This window comes from Euprymna scolopes, chromosome 7 (genome assembly GCF_053919585.1).
Source record: "Euprymna scolopes isolate OS-2025 chromosome 7, ASM5391958v1, whole genome shotgun sequence".
Classification (NCBI taxonomy): Eukaryota; Metazoa; Mollusca; class Cephalopoda; order Sepiida; family Sepiolidae; genus Euprymna; species Euprymna scolopes.
In genome coordinates, this window is record NC_136488.1 from 161,942,792 (window position 1) to 161,961,819 (window position 19,028).

A 19,028-nucleotide genomic window follows, 5' to 3' on the forward strand; every position below is an offset into this window, starting at 1 on the left:
CAATGGAGATGAGAAGGACTCGTGTCGGTTAGATACAATATGCTCTGCAAAAAAGTTGCAAGGGGAAAGATCTTCATCGCGCCAGAATGACTCCCTCCAACTGCCCCTGCCTGTAGATTTCATTCTCTGCGGACCTACTACCAGATTATGGAGTGGATGGGATGTAGTGATGAAATGGCACCATCTGAATGGGGATGGAAGGTCGAAGGAGACCAACTTGTTCCTGTGATGACAGACGAAAGTGTTGCTCCACATGAACTGATTCAGATGATTCATTGTAATTGTTTGAAAGGATGCATTACTCTAAGGTGCACCTGCAGAAAATATAAACTAGAATGTACCAGTGCATGCGGACATTGCCAAGACGGCAACTGTCACAATACAAAAAGTGCTGCAGTCATAGATGATGATGATGATGAGGAAGAAGTGTGAAAAACTTTAAAGAAATATCGACTTATGGGGGTGGAGGTGGGGTGTAACCACAGATATGGTATAAAAGGAGGAAGCAACGATTTCATGTGAAAAATGGAAAACGTGGGTCAAAATGCAAGATTTATTGGTTCATCATGAAAATTGGCGGAGATAGTGCTTTAAAACGTAATGGAAAATAACCTGTAAGTTGAAAATATTGAACCTCAAAATTCACAACTTTCCCATGCTCGAATCTTGTCCGATGTATAGTATGATGTATAGTATGAAAAAAATAGTAGACGCAACCTGACATAAAACTGTAACAAAGAATAAAATATTGCAATTTTTTTGTATCATTTCGTATTTTAACTGGACTAGTACATACAGACATTTTTTTAATTTCTGCTTTTTAATATTGGGCGAATTCTGGACAAGAACCCAGATTCTCTTTTCATGATGCGATATGTGACACCCGTGATCTTTTCAGAACTGAATTGTAAAAACAAAACCGAAGAAATTGGTCAATACTTTTTAATAAAACTGTACAATCGTTACATTGTGAAAAGATTTTGTACCAATGGAAAAAAAACTTGTTCAGACTCTTTTTTGGTCTTTTTCCTTTGGAATCTGTGAAAGAATCCTTTTTTTGGTGGCGGTGGAGTGTTACACATCACATCTACTAATGTCGAGTCAAAGTCAAACAAAGAAATCCTGTTGCAATGCAATTCAATTGCAACGACAAAGTACCTGAAATAATCCATGGAATTTTCAGAAAATCCAACACTTTCCATATTTCGCTCTACTGTTTGGTAAATGGCGTCAGTCGTGTTTTCGTCAATTATTTTATGCGCATTCAACTGAAGAATCAGCTGACTTAGGAGGTCGGTAAAGTTGTTAGAATTGTTTGCCGATTTCTTTTTCTTCATTTTAAGTGATGAAACAACATTTAATAATTCATTAATCGTTTTTTTCATATCGGAAAGTTCCGTGCATTTTTGAGCAGCTGTAAAATAATAAAAAGAAAACTAAAATAAATATAAAAAAATTTTTCTTAGAAATGCGGGTCGAATTATCACTGAAAATAGAATCTTTAGAAACAATCCAAAAATGCAAATTAAAGAAAAAATATCTACAGCAAAAAAGAACATCTATTATATAAAGATGTGTGTGTGTGTGTGTCTGCTAAAATCTTTCCAACCAGGTCGAAACTGGTACGATTTGAAAAGGCAATACACCGGATGCATAATATGAAAATTAGAAAGATTTATTCTGTGATGGTCAACTGGACCACTTTTTTTGAAACAAGGGTTCAGTTTTGTGCTGCTTTATTTTGCAAGTCACGCACACATATTAAACTAAAATGAGGTTTAAAACTAATTTTGCAACGTCATAAGCACTCGTGGCTGTGTGGGAAAAAGTGTTTTTAAGTTTTTGTCTTCTTCCCCTCTTTCGTGTTTCATGTTTGAGCCCAGCCACCACGGCTCATTTTTATTTTCTGTTGCATGGGCACTCCCTGCTATTTTGATTGAAAGAAAAGTTGTTTTGATTTTTTTTTTTTTTTTTTGAGAAGGGAGAGTTTTTTTTCTAGCGCATGGGTAACAAAAAGTGCTCAATATCCAGAGAATAGCTTCTTCTTTTCATATCGTTTCTGCCAAAATATCTAGTGGGGAGGTTGTCACTTTTTTTTTTTTTTTTTTTTTTTGATGATTAGATTTTCGTGTTTTTATCAGTTTTTTTTTTATTTCTGAAATTGTTATGAGAATATTGATGTTGCTCATGATGGAGTTGACATAAAATAATGGAAAAGTGTTCAATATCCTTAGCAGAGCAAGTGTGTGCCCAAACGGAACATCATGTGAACTCTGGCAATGCTGAGTATCAATGCTAGTCAAGGATGAACACAGTATCATTAGAAAGAGCGGTCTCTTGGACATATAATATGGAAAAATAGAAAAAAAAAAAAATCAATTATTTCATGTAGAAATGTTTTGTTTGAAGTGGGGGTTCAGATAAAAACCTTTTCATGTGGTTTGCAAATTTCGTTTGCGTGGACCGCAGTTACATCCTTTCATTTTATACATCTAAATTTACAACATTATAACATTTGTGTTCTTGTGGGTCCATAGATAAAAGCATTCATTTACTAACTATGCAACATTTTCTTTTTCTTTTGCTTACAAAATTTACTTTTGGTTTTGCTTCTGGCTGATGGCATCCAAATCCGTTGTTTTTTTCTTTTAATGACTGGACTTTTTTCATACGGGCATTTTTACTGATAGTACATACATGAAACTCTAGTCCCCTTCAAAGTAGTCTCCTCCGGCTGCAATGCACTTGTACCATTCCAACAACTTCTGGAAGGCCTCATGAAAGTCCTCTTGTGTGAGGGTGTCAGCGACCCTCATCACAGCCTCTTTGATCTCCTCAATTGTCTCATAACAGCCTCTAAGGTTTTCCTTGAGCTTAGGGAATAACCAAAAGTCACAGGGAGCAAGATCTGTACTTTAGGGATGATGTCTAAATGCTCATTTTGGTAATAGTCTCTGACAAAGATGCACTTGTGAACTGGTGCATTGTTCTGTGGAAATGTCACTGAACTGACCAGATTTGAAGAGTGCTGGCCTCTTCTGGCAGAATCTCTTCCTGAACTCCCTTAAAACCTCAACATAGTAGTCCTTGTTGATTGTCTGTCTACTGGGAACTTCGGAAACAAATATTTGGAGCAATTAACACGCATATTGAAACATAAATCATCCGAAGGACAAAGATATGAAAATTAACCTGCGCGCGCGTAATCAAATATAAACAATTTACAGGAAAGAAATATATAAAAAAAAAAAGGAGCCAAAAGAAAGGTCACATTTCAAAGGACATTAAGTGAGTTTTTCAATCAAAACTTTCATTTCTCCAACATCTCTCTCTTACCCTAGAACCTGTATCTAATTGAGCAGACGATTTCTTGTTTTATGTGAACATTGACTGTTGATATATTTTTCTCTCGGTAGAATTTGACTCATTAAATCATTTCATTTAGTTAGGCATATTTAATTTTCTTTTCTTGAATTGAATTTCATTTAATTTTTATATAAATAAAAGTTTGTTAATTTTTCAACGATACTTGTCCTCGTTATTTCTTATGTGATTTCGTTGTCTAGTACATTTCATTTTATTGTTGTCTTGGGGACGGTTGTCCCATTCCCATAACAACGTATTATCAAGGAACCTGGGAAACTTTATTTTTTTTAATATATTTCGTTACGTCACCCATCTCTACCGTACCCAGTAGGACTGGGATACGTCGTAACAGTTTGCAGACCGGTAATTTGTTTGAGTCACCAGCTCTAGGAAGGTTGTCATCCAAGACTGGAGAGGCCTTCCTCCCCTTAGGTTAAGCTTCAGAGTTTTCCTTTTCCTAGACGGATAACCTGGGAAGATCTACGGGTCCATCAGTACCGAGAGGGTATGCCCCACGCCTGGGTCCTAATCCAGGTATTTCTGCATCCCCCGCGAGGGTGGTTAGTGTTGTTACTGGGTTAGTTTATAAAGGTTATATATCTACTGAGAGATTATACTCCTCAAAGTGATTACGGGACATTGCTATTTCATTGTTTGTTACTGGAGGAGGGGGTGAGTAAGAGTTCATGCAGTGGAAGCAGCTATATTTGCAAACAGGCCTGTTGGAAGGAGTTAATATGGTTTAATATTTTTTTTTTCCTTTAAATTTATAATAATAATAATTTATTTAGAAAGCTATTCTTAACATGGGAAGTATAAGGCGTTTTGTTAACTATTCTGTACTTTCACCTAACAAACAAAAGATACCATCGAAATTGAATTTTACCTTGAAAATCCTATCTAAGAAAAAAAAAACAAGAAACAAACCTTACTTACCTACGGAGTTAAGACTTGGGAATTCATTTTGAGAGATTGAATCCTGGGGGGAAAAAAAATATATGAACGTAAATAATTGAAATATTTCTTGATTTTAAAATCACAAAAATGTAAAACTGGTACATCACTCTGCTAATACTAACACACGTTATAAAAAGAAATAGGATATATCTCCCAATTTACAGACAAGAATTTAAGTGAGAAAAATGGCGGTGTTGGAAAAAAATTGTTTATTATTATTATAATTGAACTGTGTATTACTGGTGTATGTGAAAATGTCAGTAGCTTTTTTTTTTGTCTACAGATTGGAGATAATATTTTAATTTGAAAAAAAAAAAAAATGAAAAAATTCAACCAATTTAATTATTTTAAGTTCAAATAAAGACTATGATTTTGATGAAATGACAAGATATTCTATTATTTGATATAACAAATCACAAAAAATGCTTCGGTGTATAATTGTTTTTAGAGAAGTCACCGAAAGAGTTGGGATTTATGTGAAATCATTAAGTAAATGATTTTAAGGAGATAACACCTTACTGATGGTAGATGTGTAAAGGAAAAAAAAATATGAATAGCTGCCCTTTTGTGGTCAGCACATCAGCTTTCTTGTATGTTGTTCATTGTTGACAAATATACGCGTTACAGAACATTGGTTGTTTGGAGCATCAAGCGAATCACGTTGTTGTGCCAATCACGATCAAAAATTACAACAGACAACATAATAGTTCAGCAGTACCGCCAACAAAAAGGCACTACTAACATCTTGATACCACAACATAAATTTAATCCCTTCATTTGTATATTCTTGCGACCATACGCTTATTAAAAAAGAAATGATTCTTTCTTTCTTCCATAAAAAAAAGTCATCGTCAGCTAAATATTCTTTAACTAAAACAAATATCTTTTTTTCTTGCTTTGTTATTAAAAATCATAGCAATTAGACACTTTTTAAAAAAATCAAATATTCTACTACAAAAATAATTGTCAGCCAAATATTTTTTTTTAAAATAAACAAATTCCTGATGAACCGCCCCTTAAGTAATGACACTTTATCAAATCTCCAATACTAACGAATACTACAGCACTACCCCATTGATTACTGTGCACACAATAACCCTTATCCCAGAGTGGCTTCTGGGCCTTGATAAGTGGTGACCTCCATGTCAAAAAAAAAAAAAATAAAATAAAAAAAAAAATTTTTTAAATTGTTTTTCACCCTAAACAAAGCAGAGTGCCACTTTGACATAAAGGGCTACTATTTGAGACCAAATTTGCAGGCACACTATGTAGGGAGTTAAGCAGCGAGATGTCTGTTTACATTAAACTTAAACTCTTGCATGTTAACACCGTCAGAGAAGCAGGGAATTGGGAGGGGGGAATTCCAAAATCTATCAGTTCAAGGGAAGAAACTATTAGAGTAGAAGATTTTACAGCATCTAGGGATCTCTACAGTGAAGGGGTGGGATTTTGCCGCTTGTCGGGTTAGTCGGGGATATTTACATCGAAGGGCTACGTCAGAACACATTCCATTAAAATATTTGTCGGGTTAGTCAGGAGTATTTACGTCGAAGGGATACAAGTGTTCTGAGTTCATCAGAACACATTCCATTAAAATATTTGTAAAACAGGCAAAGGGATGCAATATTTTGGCGACGGGACAGAGGTTGGTGTTTGGTTGACAGTGCAGGACCAATTAAGTTGGAGACATTGTTTGGATCCGAACAGCTAAAGACTAATGGCAAATGCACCAACCCAGATATTTAATTGAAATTAAACTTCAAAATTAAAAAAATAAAAATGGATTTTTAAAATGAGACAAAATCACAAATCAAATATGTCCAAATGCGACTCATTGTCGTATGACACAAATTAAAGATGGAGTGAAAAATATTTCATTTTATAAATTTATTCTGGAGAATGAAGACACCAGAAGATCATATGCAAAAAAAAAAAAAAAAAAAAAACTTTAAAGAAAGTAAAAAATATGATCAGGAGAGAAAAAAAAATGTCGATAAAATCATAACTTTTGCTACAATCTAAAGTTGATTTAATTAACACCACATCAGAGGCAAGAATTCAATCGAGTATTAACAGGGCTCTACAGACAAACTTATCTTTAGTTGACCTTTGACAACTAAATATTTTCGTTTACTAACCAAACATAAAAGTTACTAGCCAAACCCACATGATTTTTAGAATATGACATCTTCGTTCTGTGACGAGTATGTACATCATAAAGATTTTTCTGTATTTTTTTTAATAAGTGTAATTCTAAATATACAACAAATTTTATATTGATACTTGAAGATATAAACATTCTAATTTCTTCAAATATTTTATTAAACAGCCTTCGTTAAAAAGAAAGAGCATTTTGTTCTATTAAACTTTTATTGTTTAAATAATTTAACTTTGTTCGTTTTATTAAAAAAAAAGTTGAAAAGATATTTTTCATTCAGTAGTGAACTTTGGAAGATTGTCGGTGAAAGAAATACCAATCGCCAAAAGATAAGCGTTTCATTAATTCTAGTCGCCACTTTGAAAAATTACTTGCAAATGCGACTGTTTCACTCGCAACGTAAAGCCCTGATTAAAAAAAAAACAAAAAAACATGTGAATAAAATAATAATCAAAGTATTTCAACAAAAATTTCCCACCATCCTCCAATCGAATATTGATGCCAAGTATTGGAAGCATCAAAGTTGATTTACTAACTTTATCAGATTTGATTGAGTAAAACTGAAGTGGAAAGAAATACAATTCGATGAAGAATCTTGTTTAAATATAATCAATTTGATTTTGAATTCATTTTAAAATGAATAAAATTGTACTGACAAGACAATTTGATTTTGGAACAATTCATTTTAAAATGAATAAAATTGTACTGACAAGACAATTTGATTTTGGAACAATTCATTTTAAAATGAATAAAATTGTACTGACAAGACAATTTGATTTTGGAACAATTCATTTTAAAATGAATAAAATTGTACTGACAAGACAATTTGATTTTGGAACAATTCATTTTAAAATGAATAAAATTGTACTGACAAGACAATTTGATTTTGGAACAATTCATTTTAAAATGAATAAAATTGTACTGACAAGACAATTTGATTTTGGAACAATTCATTTTAAAATGAATAAAATTGTACTGACAAGACAATTTGATTTTGGAACAATTCATTTTAAAATGAATAAAATTGTACTGACAAGACAATTTGATTTTGGAACAATTCATTTTAAAATGAATAAAATTGTACTGACAAGACAATTTGATTTTGGAACAATTCATTTTAAAATGAATAAAATTGTACTGACAAGACAATTTGATTTTGGAACAATTCATTTTAAAATGAATAAAATTGTACTGACAAGACAATTTGATTTTGGAACAATTCATTTTAAAATGAATAAAATTGTACTGACAAGACAATTTGATTTTGGAACAATTCATTTTAAAATGAATAAAATTGTACTGACAAGACAATTTGATTTTGGAACAATTCATTTTAAAATGAATAAAATTGTACTGACAAGACAATTTGATTTTGGAACAATTCATTTTAAAATGAATAAAATTGTACTGACAAGACAATTTGATTTTGGAACAATTCATTTTAAAATGAATAAAATTGTACTGACAAGACGATTTAATTTTGGAACAATTCATTGTAAAATGAATAAAATTGTACTGACAAGACAATTTGATTTTGGAACAATTCATTTTAAAATGAATAGAATTGTACTGACAAGACAATTTGATTATGGAACAATTCATTTTAAAATGAATAAAATTGTACTGACAAGACAATTTGATTTTGAACAATTCATTTTAAAATGAATAAAATTGTACTGACAAGACAATTTAATTTCGGAACAATTCATTTTAAAATGAATAAAATTGTACTGACAAGACAATTTAATTTCGGAACAATTCATTTTAAAATGAATAAAATTGTACTGACAAGACAATTTGATTTTGGAACAATTCATTTTAAAATGAATAAAATTGTACTGACAAGACAATTTGATTTTGGAACAATTCATTTTAAAATGAATAAAATTGTACTGACAAAACAATTTGATTTTGGAACAATTCATTTTAAAATGAATAAAATTGTACTGACAAGACAATTTGATTTTGAACAATTCATTTTAAAATGAATAAAATTGTACTGACAAGACAATTTAATTTTGGAACAATTCATTGTAAAATGAATAAAATTGTACTGACAAGACAATTTGATTTTGGAACAATTCATTTTAAAATGAATAAAATTGTACTGACAAGACAATTTGATTATGGAACAATTCATTTTAAAATGAATAAAATTGTACTGACAAGACAATTTGATTTTGAACAATTCATTTTAAAATGAATAAAATTGTACTGACAAGACAATTTAATTTCGGAACAATTCATTTTAAAATGAATAAAATTGTACTGACAAGACAATTTGATTTTGGAACAATTCATTTTAAAATGAATAAAATTGTACTGACAAGACAATTTGATTTTGGAACAATTCATTTTAAAATGAATAAAATTGTACTGACAAAACAATTTAATTTTGGAACAATTCATTGTAAAATGAATAAAATTGTACTGACAAGACAATTTGATTTTGGAACAATTCATTTTAAAATGAATAAAATTGTACTGACAAGACAATTTGATTATGGAACAATTCATTTTAAAATGAATAAAATTGTACTGACAAAACAATTTAATTTTGGAACAATTCATTGTAAAATGAATAAAATTGTACTGACAAGACAATTTGATTTTGGAACAATTCATTTTAAAATGAATAAAATTGTACTGACAAAACAATTTAATTTTGGAACAATTCATTGTAAAATGAATAAAATTGTACTGACAAGACAATTTGATTTTGGAACAATTCATTTTAAAATGAATAAAATTGTACTGACAAGACAATTTGATTATGGAACAATTCATTTTAAAATGAATAAAATTGTACTGACAAGACAATTTGATTTTGGAACAATTCATTTTAAAATGAATAAAATTGTACTGACAAAACAATTTAATTTTGGAACAATTCATTGTAAAATGAATAAAATTGTACTGACAAGACAATTTGATTTTGGAACAATTCATTTTAAAATGAATAAAATTGTACTGACAAGACAATTTGATTATGGAACAATTCATTTTAAAATGAATAAAATTGTACTGACAAGACAATTTGATTTTGAACAATTCATTTTAAAATGAATAAAATTGTACTGACAAGACAATTTAATTTCGGAACAATTCATTTTAAAATGAATAAAATTGTACTGACAAGACAATTTGATTTTGGAACAATTCATTTTAAAATGAATAAAATTGTACTGACAAGACAATTTGATTTTGGAACAATTCATTTTAAAATGAATAAAATTGTACTGACAAAACAATTTAATTTTGGAACAATTCATTGTAAAATGAATAAAATTGTACTGACAAGACAATTTGATTTTGGAACAATTCATTTTAAAATGAATAAAATTGTACTGACAAGACAATTTGATTATGGAACAATTCATTTTAAAATGAATAAAATTGTACTGACAAAACAATTTAATTTTGGAACAATTCATTGTAAAATGAATAAAATTGTACTGACAAGACAATTTGATTTTGGAACAATTCATTTTAAAATGAATAAAATTGTACTGACAAAACAATTTAATTTTGGAACAATTCATTGTAAAATGAATAAAATTGTACTGACAAGACAATTTGATTTTGGAACAATTCATTTTAAAATGAATAAAATTGTACTGACAAGACAATTTGATTATGGAACAATTCATTTTAAAATGAATAAAATTGTACTGACAAGACAATTTGATTTTGGAACAATTCATTTTAAAATGAATAAAATTGTACTGACAAAACAATTTAATTTTGGAACAATTCATTGTAAAATGAATAAAATTGTACTGACAAGACAATTTGATTTTGGAACAATTCATTTTAAAATGAATAAAATTGTACTGACAAGACAATTTGATTATGGAACAATTCATTTTAAAATGAATAAAATTGTACTGACAAGACAATTTGATTTTGAACAATTCATTTTAAAATGAATAAAATTGTACTGACAAGACAATTTAATTTCGGAACAATTCATTTTAAAATGAATAAAATTGTACTGACAAGACAATTTGATTTTGGAACAATTCATTTTAAAATGAATAAAATTGTACTGACAAGACAATTTGATTTTGGAACAATTCATTTTAAAATGAATAAAATTGTACTGACAAAACAATTTGATTTTGGAACAATTCATTTTAAAATGAATAAAATTGTACTGACAAGACAATTTGATTTTGGAACAATTCATTTTAAAATGAATAAAATTGTACTGACAAGACAATTTAATTTCGGAACAATTCATTTTAAAATGAATAAAATTGTACTGCCAAGACGATTTAATTTTGGAACAATTCATTGTAAAATGAATAAAATTGTACTGACAAGACGATTTGATTTTGGAACAATTCATTTTAAAATGAATAAAATTGTACTGACAAGACAATTTGTTTTTTAACAATTCATCTTAAAATGAATAAAATCACGACCGTTTACCTTAACAACATCATCTTTGTTGATTGGACGATCCAATCTTTTAAAATAGGGGTGAAGAGTGATAACATATGTACGACGATGGGATTGTCGTAGTGCATTACTATACAGATAATTGAGAATGTCATTTCACTCTTATGTTTTTGTAGACTGACTAAAATGTAGACATCTCAAATACTGTACATACATTATTTAGATGTTTTGTTTTCACTGTTATTAAATATACATCGACTTAGATTATTATTTTTGCATTTTTATAAATTTAATAGCAATAAAAATAAGGGAAGCAAAATAAGAACCTGAGAGCCCATCTTTCAGACTCCTTAGCTTAACATTCACAGGCAACATGAATTTGAACAAATACATTCAGGACATTGCCAAGGCAGCTGCAAAGAAAGTGGGCTCTATCTATCATGCTAGAAAATTACTAACATAGAGCATCCTATATCTTTACTCTATAATTGGCCCATGCATAGAGTATTGTTGCCACATTTTGGTTGGTACATCTACCACTAGTCTCTCACTCTTAGACTTGATAAAAAAAAAACAAAAAAAAGTCTCCAACCTAGGTCTCGCACTGTTGCTTCCCTGTGCCCATTTTACCAGTACTTTAACCCTTTATAACCTAAATTATGATGTAGATTATTAAAAAAAAATATTTATTGTTAATTTTAAATGGCAGCATACTAAATGTAAGCAATGGACAGTTGCAATCTGTCATCTACCCAGATATTGAACTAATATGTACAAGGCGTGTTTGAATTAATTCCCATTTTATTTATGCCGTTATATTCATTTATTTATGACTGAACGAATTAGTTCAACCAGATATTGAACTAATACATACAAGGCGTTTTATTCATTTATTTATGACTGAACGAATTAGTTCAACGAGGTCATTAAATGGTTTATGGAATGTGCTTCGATGAACTCGTAGTACTTGTGCCCCCTTGAGGTGCATACTTCTGAGAAACCTGACAAGCAGCAAAATCATTTGAGATCCCTAGATGCCGAAAAGCCGTCAGCTCTAATAGTTGCATCTCACTTCAAGGTGCTTCATTCATGCCAATTGGCATACTTTGGCCATTCCTAGTTATAATAAAGTGCACTAAAAAAAAGTAGGGGCCAGCAAACAGCCCCAAGTTTGTCTTCACAGTTTCAATCTGTGTTTTGGTGCTTCTGCAAACTGAAAGGTGTGATTGAGGCTACAAGTTGGAATCCTGTTTGTTCCGAAGCACCATCTTCAATTAAGAATGTTGGTAAACTTCATATGGTCCATTCTGTCAGAACTTCATTCTTTTGAGAAAGAATCTGGGAAACAAATGTCAAATATGGATTTTCTTCAAGTAAAAGCATACATAGAACAGCTGCATTTTTTTTTTTTTTTTGTAAAGATTAGAATTAAATTCTGGCTTTCATTTTTGAAGGAATGAAAGTGCATTGATTTGCAATTCTGCCAGTCTTTACCATAATAAAAGACCGAATAAATCTTTTAGTCATGAGATTAAAAAATGTTATTCATATTTTGTCACGGTTTATCAAGAGTTTATTTATCTTGTTTCAGTTTTGACTATGAATCAGAACAACATTCATTAGATTTTTTTTTTGTTAAATTCAGGAGGTTCTTGTCCACAATTCCTCCTATATTAAAAGACAAAAATTAAGAAACATCTGGATGTACCTGTGACGAAATGAAAATATAATATTCCAAAAATCACGTGAACTGATCAAGTAGTTTTATTTTTAAATAAGGAAATCAAATTTTATGAATAATAGAAGAGTGACTGCCTTGTACGCCATTTTGAAAGAAAATCTTTACCCCCCCCCAAAAAAAAACAGAAAAAACAAAACAAAAGAAAGATAACTCAATAATTCAAAATTTTGAGATTTATGTTGTAATGCCTACAAATTCTGATTAATCACTTAAAATTGTTTTCCTTACAAAAATAAAACTACTTCAATTTACAAAGTTTTTGGAAAATTATATTTTCATTATATCATACAGATTGAGGAAATTCTGGAAAAAAAAACCAAATCAGTTTATGATATAGTGGCATCATCAGATTAAGTCCATTTCACATGCTGACATTAACCTATCTCTGGCCAGGTCATTATTTATTCCTCTCACATTCATTTTTATCACTTCATCCAAAATTTTCTTTGTCATTTCCCTGCGGAAAGATCTTGTTACCTCAACTGTTCTACATTTACTATCCCAAGAACCCTTATCCATTCTTTCAACATGGCCATACCATCAATGTTCAGCATAAATCTCACTATGCTTCTCAGATTTAATCTTCTTCTGAAGTCATCAGATCTAAGCCTGTCTTTAAAACATGCATTACATATACATTGTATCATTCTCTCCATGCAACACATGTCCTCAACCCTCATTGGCTCGGTTTCACTTCCATACTTCAAACTGCATACACATGCCGGATGGACTCAAGGGCATAGCCAGGAAGAACCAAAGAGAGGGGAGGGTCCAAAGTTTTGTAGCAAAAATTTTATAAAATTTTTTATTCATTTTTTTTTTATTATAACTAAGTCAACTTAAAAATTGCAATTAATGTTCATTGAATGTTTTAATAACATGAAATTAAAATATTTTGATTGAGTTATGAATTTTCTTTTTAGGTAATTATTTTGTCAAATTACTCAACCTGATTATTAAATGCAACTTTTGGGTTGCCCTAATTAGAACTTTTCATGTTTCATAGTTTTTTTTATTGATCTTTGATATCTTTGGCCATATTCTGGCTGTAATTAAATACTTATAGATGTATTAAGCAAAATGAACGAAATAAAAAGTTTCGTTTCATACAAAAACAAATGAAAAATTAGTAAAATTGAACAAAACGAAACAAATTCAACTCTGCAAAATTACCTTATAGGTAAACTTTGACGCGTTATAATAAAATGGCAGACAAAAGCGATTTGCAAACAGTAAATAATTCCTCCATTAGCAGGAAAATTATTTACAACAAAGCAAATGTCTGCCTGCCTATCTATGGCTCCCCTACTGGCGCTTTAAATTATGAAAAAATGTTTTAGTTAATATCTCCAAGGGGAAGAGGGTTCAAAAAGCACGGCTGACTATGCCCTTGGATAAACTCTTCCATTAGTTGACACTGGATATGCTCTGCTGGTTAGTAATGGCAGAAGTCCCCTGAAATTTCTCTTCTAACTTTTACAATCACACTAGCACCTGTTCAACTCCATGCATTAATGGTATCGCCATTTTGTTCTAGCTGGAGATGAGGCATCCTACTAGATGTCACACATTCACCCGCTATCTCATACATTCCAACAGAGAGATCTTTTTAAGATTCTAATTGTTTCTTAAAGTGCACTTGCATTTGGTTAACAGGGTATATTTGCTAGGTAGATTTAGACATTTTGTCTGGTTGCTCCGATGGAATGATAGAGATCTTTCTAAGATTCTAATTTCTTTTCATATCATACATAACACATAGGCGTTGTCTTTTCCTCTCTCAGCTTATGTTTAAGCCAGCATCATTGGTGACACTAACTTCTAAGGTTGTTTCTTTCTCCTTCCTGTCCTATATCACTGTGTCGGTTTGATAGTTTCATTTTCTAGGTACGTAGCTGTAGAAATTGTATTCGATTTATTTTCAACTGCTTTTCTAGTGTACGTTCCCAGGACTTGCTTCTTCAGTACGCATCCATCTTGCGACTTTTAGAAATTGTTGTATCGGACAAAGCAAAGTACAAAGCAATATTAACTTTCAACGGATGCACATGAACCCTTACCCTTAGTGGCTTCCGGGCCTTGATAAGTGGTGTAAAAAAAAAAAAAAAAAAAATATGATCATCAACTATTATAATATTATTATTATGTAATCGGTTCAGTTTGAAATTTTGTATAAGCTCCTGAGCTCAAGATAAAGATTCCCAAGTTCGAAAATATGCACAAAAAAAAAAAAAAAGGTCGGAGGTTATATAGGTCAAACTGTGAAAATAACAACCAAGGTGAGAACAGTAATCTCAATAATCTGAATTATAAATCCTCATCTCAAAAATTTAGAAAAATTTTTTAACAGATTGGCACGAGCATGCGAAGTGCCCCTAAACGAGTGAAAAATTTACTTTCCCCATGACTAATGTTTGTGCAAAATTTCAAAAACTCCAAAACGTGATTATTAAGAAAAGTGTGAACAAACGAACAAGAGTAAATTACTAGGACCAATCCCTCGTTTGTTGGGGGGTAAGAAAGAAAAAAAGAAAGAAAAATCTCTCGACACTTTGTTTCATAAGAATATCAAACAATTTGAATTCTAACGACTATGGTTCATTAAAAAAAAAAATAAAAGCCTTCTTTTTAATTTTCACCATTTACCAATAACATCCACTTTGAAGATACACGTGAAAGGGTTGGAGGTTATATCGACCGAAACGTTATGAAATTAACAAGATGAGAACAATAGTGCGAACTAATTCCAAACAATCCAAAGACGATATAGTTTTCAGATATTTTTTTTTATCACCGATTCCACCTTTGTATGAATCACAGAGTTGATTTGTTTTCTGAAAAGTCATCAAAGAATTCTTACCAAATCTTCAAATAATACAGTGGCTTGTGAATTGGCCGAAGAACAATCATGAGAAGGTGAATGATATTCATTACAAATCGAACACTCTTCGAGGATGCACCGACTTTCATGCTGTTGCTTAAGAGCTCTGAAAAAGAGATAAGAAAAAAGATTAAAACCAAAACATCTAATAAAGAATCCGTGGATTCATCACTCAATAAATTTTGGATCAGACATAGATGGTGTGACTAATTTAAAAAAAAAATTCATTTCATTATAGTAATACTAGCCTTCAAATTGTTTGTGTTGCACAGTATTCACTCTAGGCAAGTTGAACCAGATTTCTCCAAAGCAACAAGTGTCAAGGGAATATAAAATTCAGGCTGAATGTTGCTTAACTTTGGTGATCTAACAAGAACAGATTTGTCCACATGATTATATATATATATATATATATATATATACAGGGTGACCCCCCCCCCCAAAAAAAAAAACACGTGCCCCAACTCTAGGCCCCGTTTCTTAGTGTTTTGTTTGAATGAAATGAAACTTTGGTCATAACTATTTTATTATATTCAAAACATCACATCAAAACACTAGAGTCTTTAGCCTTTTTTTTCTCTGTTGACTGTAAAATGCTCAGAAAAACAATTGAATGTCCTGTTTTTTTGGGGTCACTCATATATATATATATATATATATATAACAGTTGACCTTGGCAGGAGTAAGTCGAATAAAGCTGTTACTCCTGCGTATGCAAAAAAAAAAAAAAAAAACATTTATAGTCGCCTAAATTTTAACATTTCTTATTCATCTGTTGTTAGTTCAAATGGTAATGAGTGCTGGAGAGATAAATAACAAATAAGGCTAGAGCGCTAAACATTCTGGTTTGGATTCTAATATGGACGATACCCAAGACATTTTCTTTATAACTTTGTAAATCATTACTATATATTAGACTAGTCTGGGTGCCCGGTGTTGCTCAGGTATTTGGAGGTATATGTTGAGAAAAAAAAAAAAAAAAAAGTGGTAGTATGCAGGCAGACTCGAACCTGTGACGCGAAGGCGGAAAAGAAAGTGAAATAAAAATCTGACGTCTTACCGCTACTCCATGATGCAATCGGAAGTTCGGAACGTTAAAATTAGACAAAGTCAATCCAACCGATACAATGACTTGCAAAAATGGCTCACAAAAAATCAGCCCCTTCTTGTAAAAAAACTGCCCAGTTGAGGGTGAAGGAATTAATGTTTTGGGCCAATTTTTCGATATTAGTCGTCCAAGACGTCGAGCTTCAAAATGATACAGATCTCATGAGAATGTGTCGCCTCTGTCGAAAGTTTTAGGCATACATACATTTAAACAGACAGGTGAGATTTATATTATAGATAATAACCAATAGAGAATTGGTTCTATATTAATAAACAAGAAATCTGCATGAATTAAAATATATTTATACATATTTTTACTGGACGTTTGGCAGCCTGCTAGTGTATGTGTATATATACATATATATATATAATTTGTTTTGTTTTGTTATCTGCAGCATTTCCAAAAACTGAAAAACACATTAGTTACAAGAATTTAATTTTCAACTGAAAAATTGATGTATTTCCCTAATCAGTTCGTTTTAAAAATTGATGCGTTTCCCTATCAGTTCGTTTTAAAAATTGATGCGTTTCCCTATCAGTTCGTTTTAAAAATTGATGCGTTTCCCTATCAGTTCGTTTTAAAAATTGATGCGTTTCCCTATCAGTTCGTTTTAAAAATTGATGCGTTTCCCTATCAGTTCGTTTTAAAAATTGATGCGTTTCCCTATCAGTTCGTTTTAAAAATTGATGCGTTTCCCTATCAGTTCGTTTTAAAAATTGCACATCTTGCTGTATAAAATTGCCGAGTTAAACAGAGCTGAAATTAAAACGATAACGAAATCCCAAAGTCTTATGTACGACATGAAAAGAAACTGGAATCTTAGGAAGATTTCTATCATTTCAGTTATTATAGGAGAAACCGAACTCATGAAAAAGAATTAAAAAAAAAACTACCTGGCAAATATACCCGGTGAATCATGTGCAAAAAATTGCACTTAAATGGACGGCTAGAATCTTAAAAAGATCTCTCAGTTGGAATGTATGAGGTAGCAGGTGAGTGTGTGGCATCTGGTAGAATGCCTTATCCCCAGTTAGAAAATAAGAAAATTAAAAAAATATATAGATTATTTATAGCAGTGTATGCATAGAAACACATATGTTAGCAACATAGAAAAGTCACAAATTGTTTGATTTCTTGAATGTTAATAAAGGAAAGGAGAACTATTAAAAGGAAGGACAATAATTGTACGCATTTTTTATTTTGTATGCAACTGATGAAAGCAACGACAACACAGCAAATGTAGCGTACACAATAACCAATAATGCTACAACACGAGCGATTTAATCCATCCTAATAAGCATCAATGTTAAATACAAGGTGACTCCCATAAAACTGCCGCATAAAACTCTAAGTAAAACTTCATTTACTACAAATAAGCAGTTTATACCTGACTTGTCCACCAAGTTCCATGCAGAAATGTCAAACAGTTTTCATTTTACCAACTTTTAATATGTTCCAAATGTGTTCCTCTGCATTTCAAGCACACCTGAATGTGATGTGGGAAATTGTCGATAACTTTTATGCAGTAGATTTTGGTTTTAATTTTAGTTGGATTGTTGGATCTTTAGCCCAGTGATTGTTTTGATATGGATTATTTGGAAAATAACCAACAGTTAAAAATCTAAGAAGTCAAGGTGCGGTAAGTGTGAAACCCATTTAGGATCATACTTCCAACTAATGAGACTATCACCAAAGTGTCTCCGCAGACATTTTCAATAATTCACTTGAAATTTAAGATGTTGCAATCCTAACCATCAGAATATCTCCAAAGGCCACGGCACTCCGCCAAGTTCACTGTATGGGTTACAAAATCAAAACATATCTTAGCACTAAGTGAGACTAACCTACACTCCTCCATCCCCTCTAACTACTTTAACATGCCTGGATACCTCCCACTCTGCCGTAAGGACTGACAGACATATGCATGTGCTTGGAGTCTACATTCGAAACACCCTCCCCCTGACTAGAGAAACTAAACTAGAATCGGACGATCAAGCCTTTATGTGCTTTAGACTTAACATGCAACATAATATTAGTTACTTTTATTTTCTCTACCGCTCTCCCTCGACCCAGGACTGTATCCTAATAAACAAAGTCTATGAGAGCATAGATACAGCACTTTCCCCTCGACACTAGCGCACAAGTGCATGTATTTGGTAACTTCAATGTCCACCACAGCAACTGGCTTGGATTTTCTACTAACACAGATGCAGCTGGTACCACAACACGTAACTTCTCTATGTCTCATTCCCTATCACAGATGGTTACGTTTCCAACCCGTTTCCCAGACCAGCAAGAACAACATGCATCACTTCTAGATCTGTTTCTGACCACAGTTTCCGATGACTGTGTAACGAATGCCCACAACCCTCTTGGGAACGCTGGTCATGCAGTGGTAATGGTTGAAAGCGCC

At 31.5% G+C, this 19,028-nt stretch overlaps 1 protein-coding gene across 2 annotated transcripts in view; it reads right to left on the reverse strand.

Annotated features, from left to right (window-relative positions):
* Positions 1 to 928: 928 nt before the first annotated feature.
* The window catches only part of LOC145280114 (uncharacterized), a 53,400-nt gene continuing 35,300 nt past the window's right edge, over positions 929 to 19,028 (reverse strand). For both annotated transcript variants that reach the window (XM_080131867.1, XM_080131868.1), the window contains 3 exons: positions 15,487 to 15,613; positions 4,303 to 4,345; positions 929 to 1,414 (listed from right to left, as the gene is read on the reverse strand). In XM_080131867.1, the coding sequence (XP_079987993.1) occupies positions 963 to 1,414; positions 4,303 to 4,345; positions 15,487 to 15,613 (622 nt within the window). In that variant the 3' untranslated portion in view covers positions 929 to 962. The remainder of the gene's footprint in view (positions 1,415 to 4,302; positions 4,346 to 15,486; positions 15,614 to 19,028) is intronic.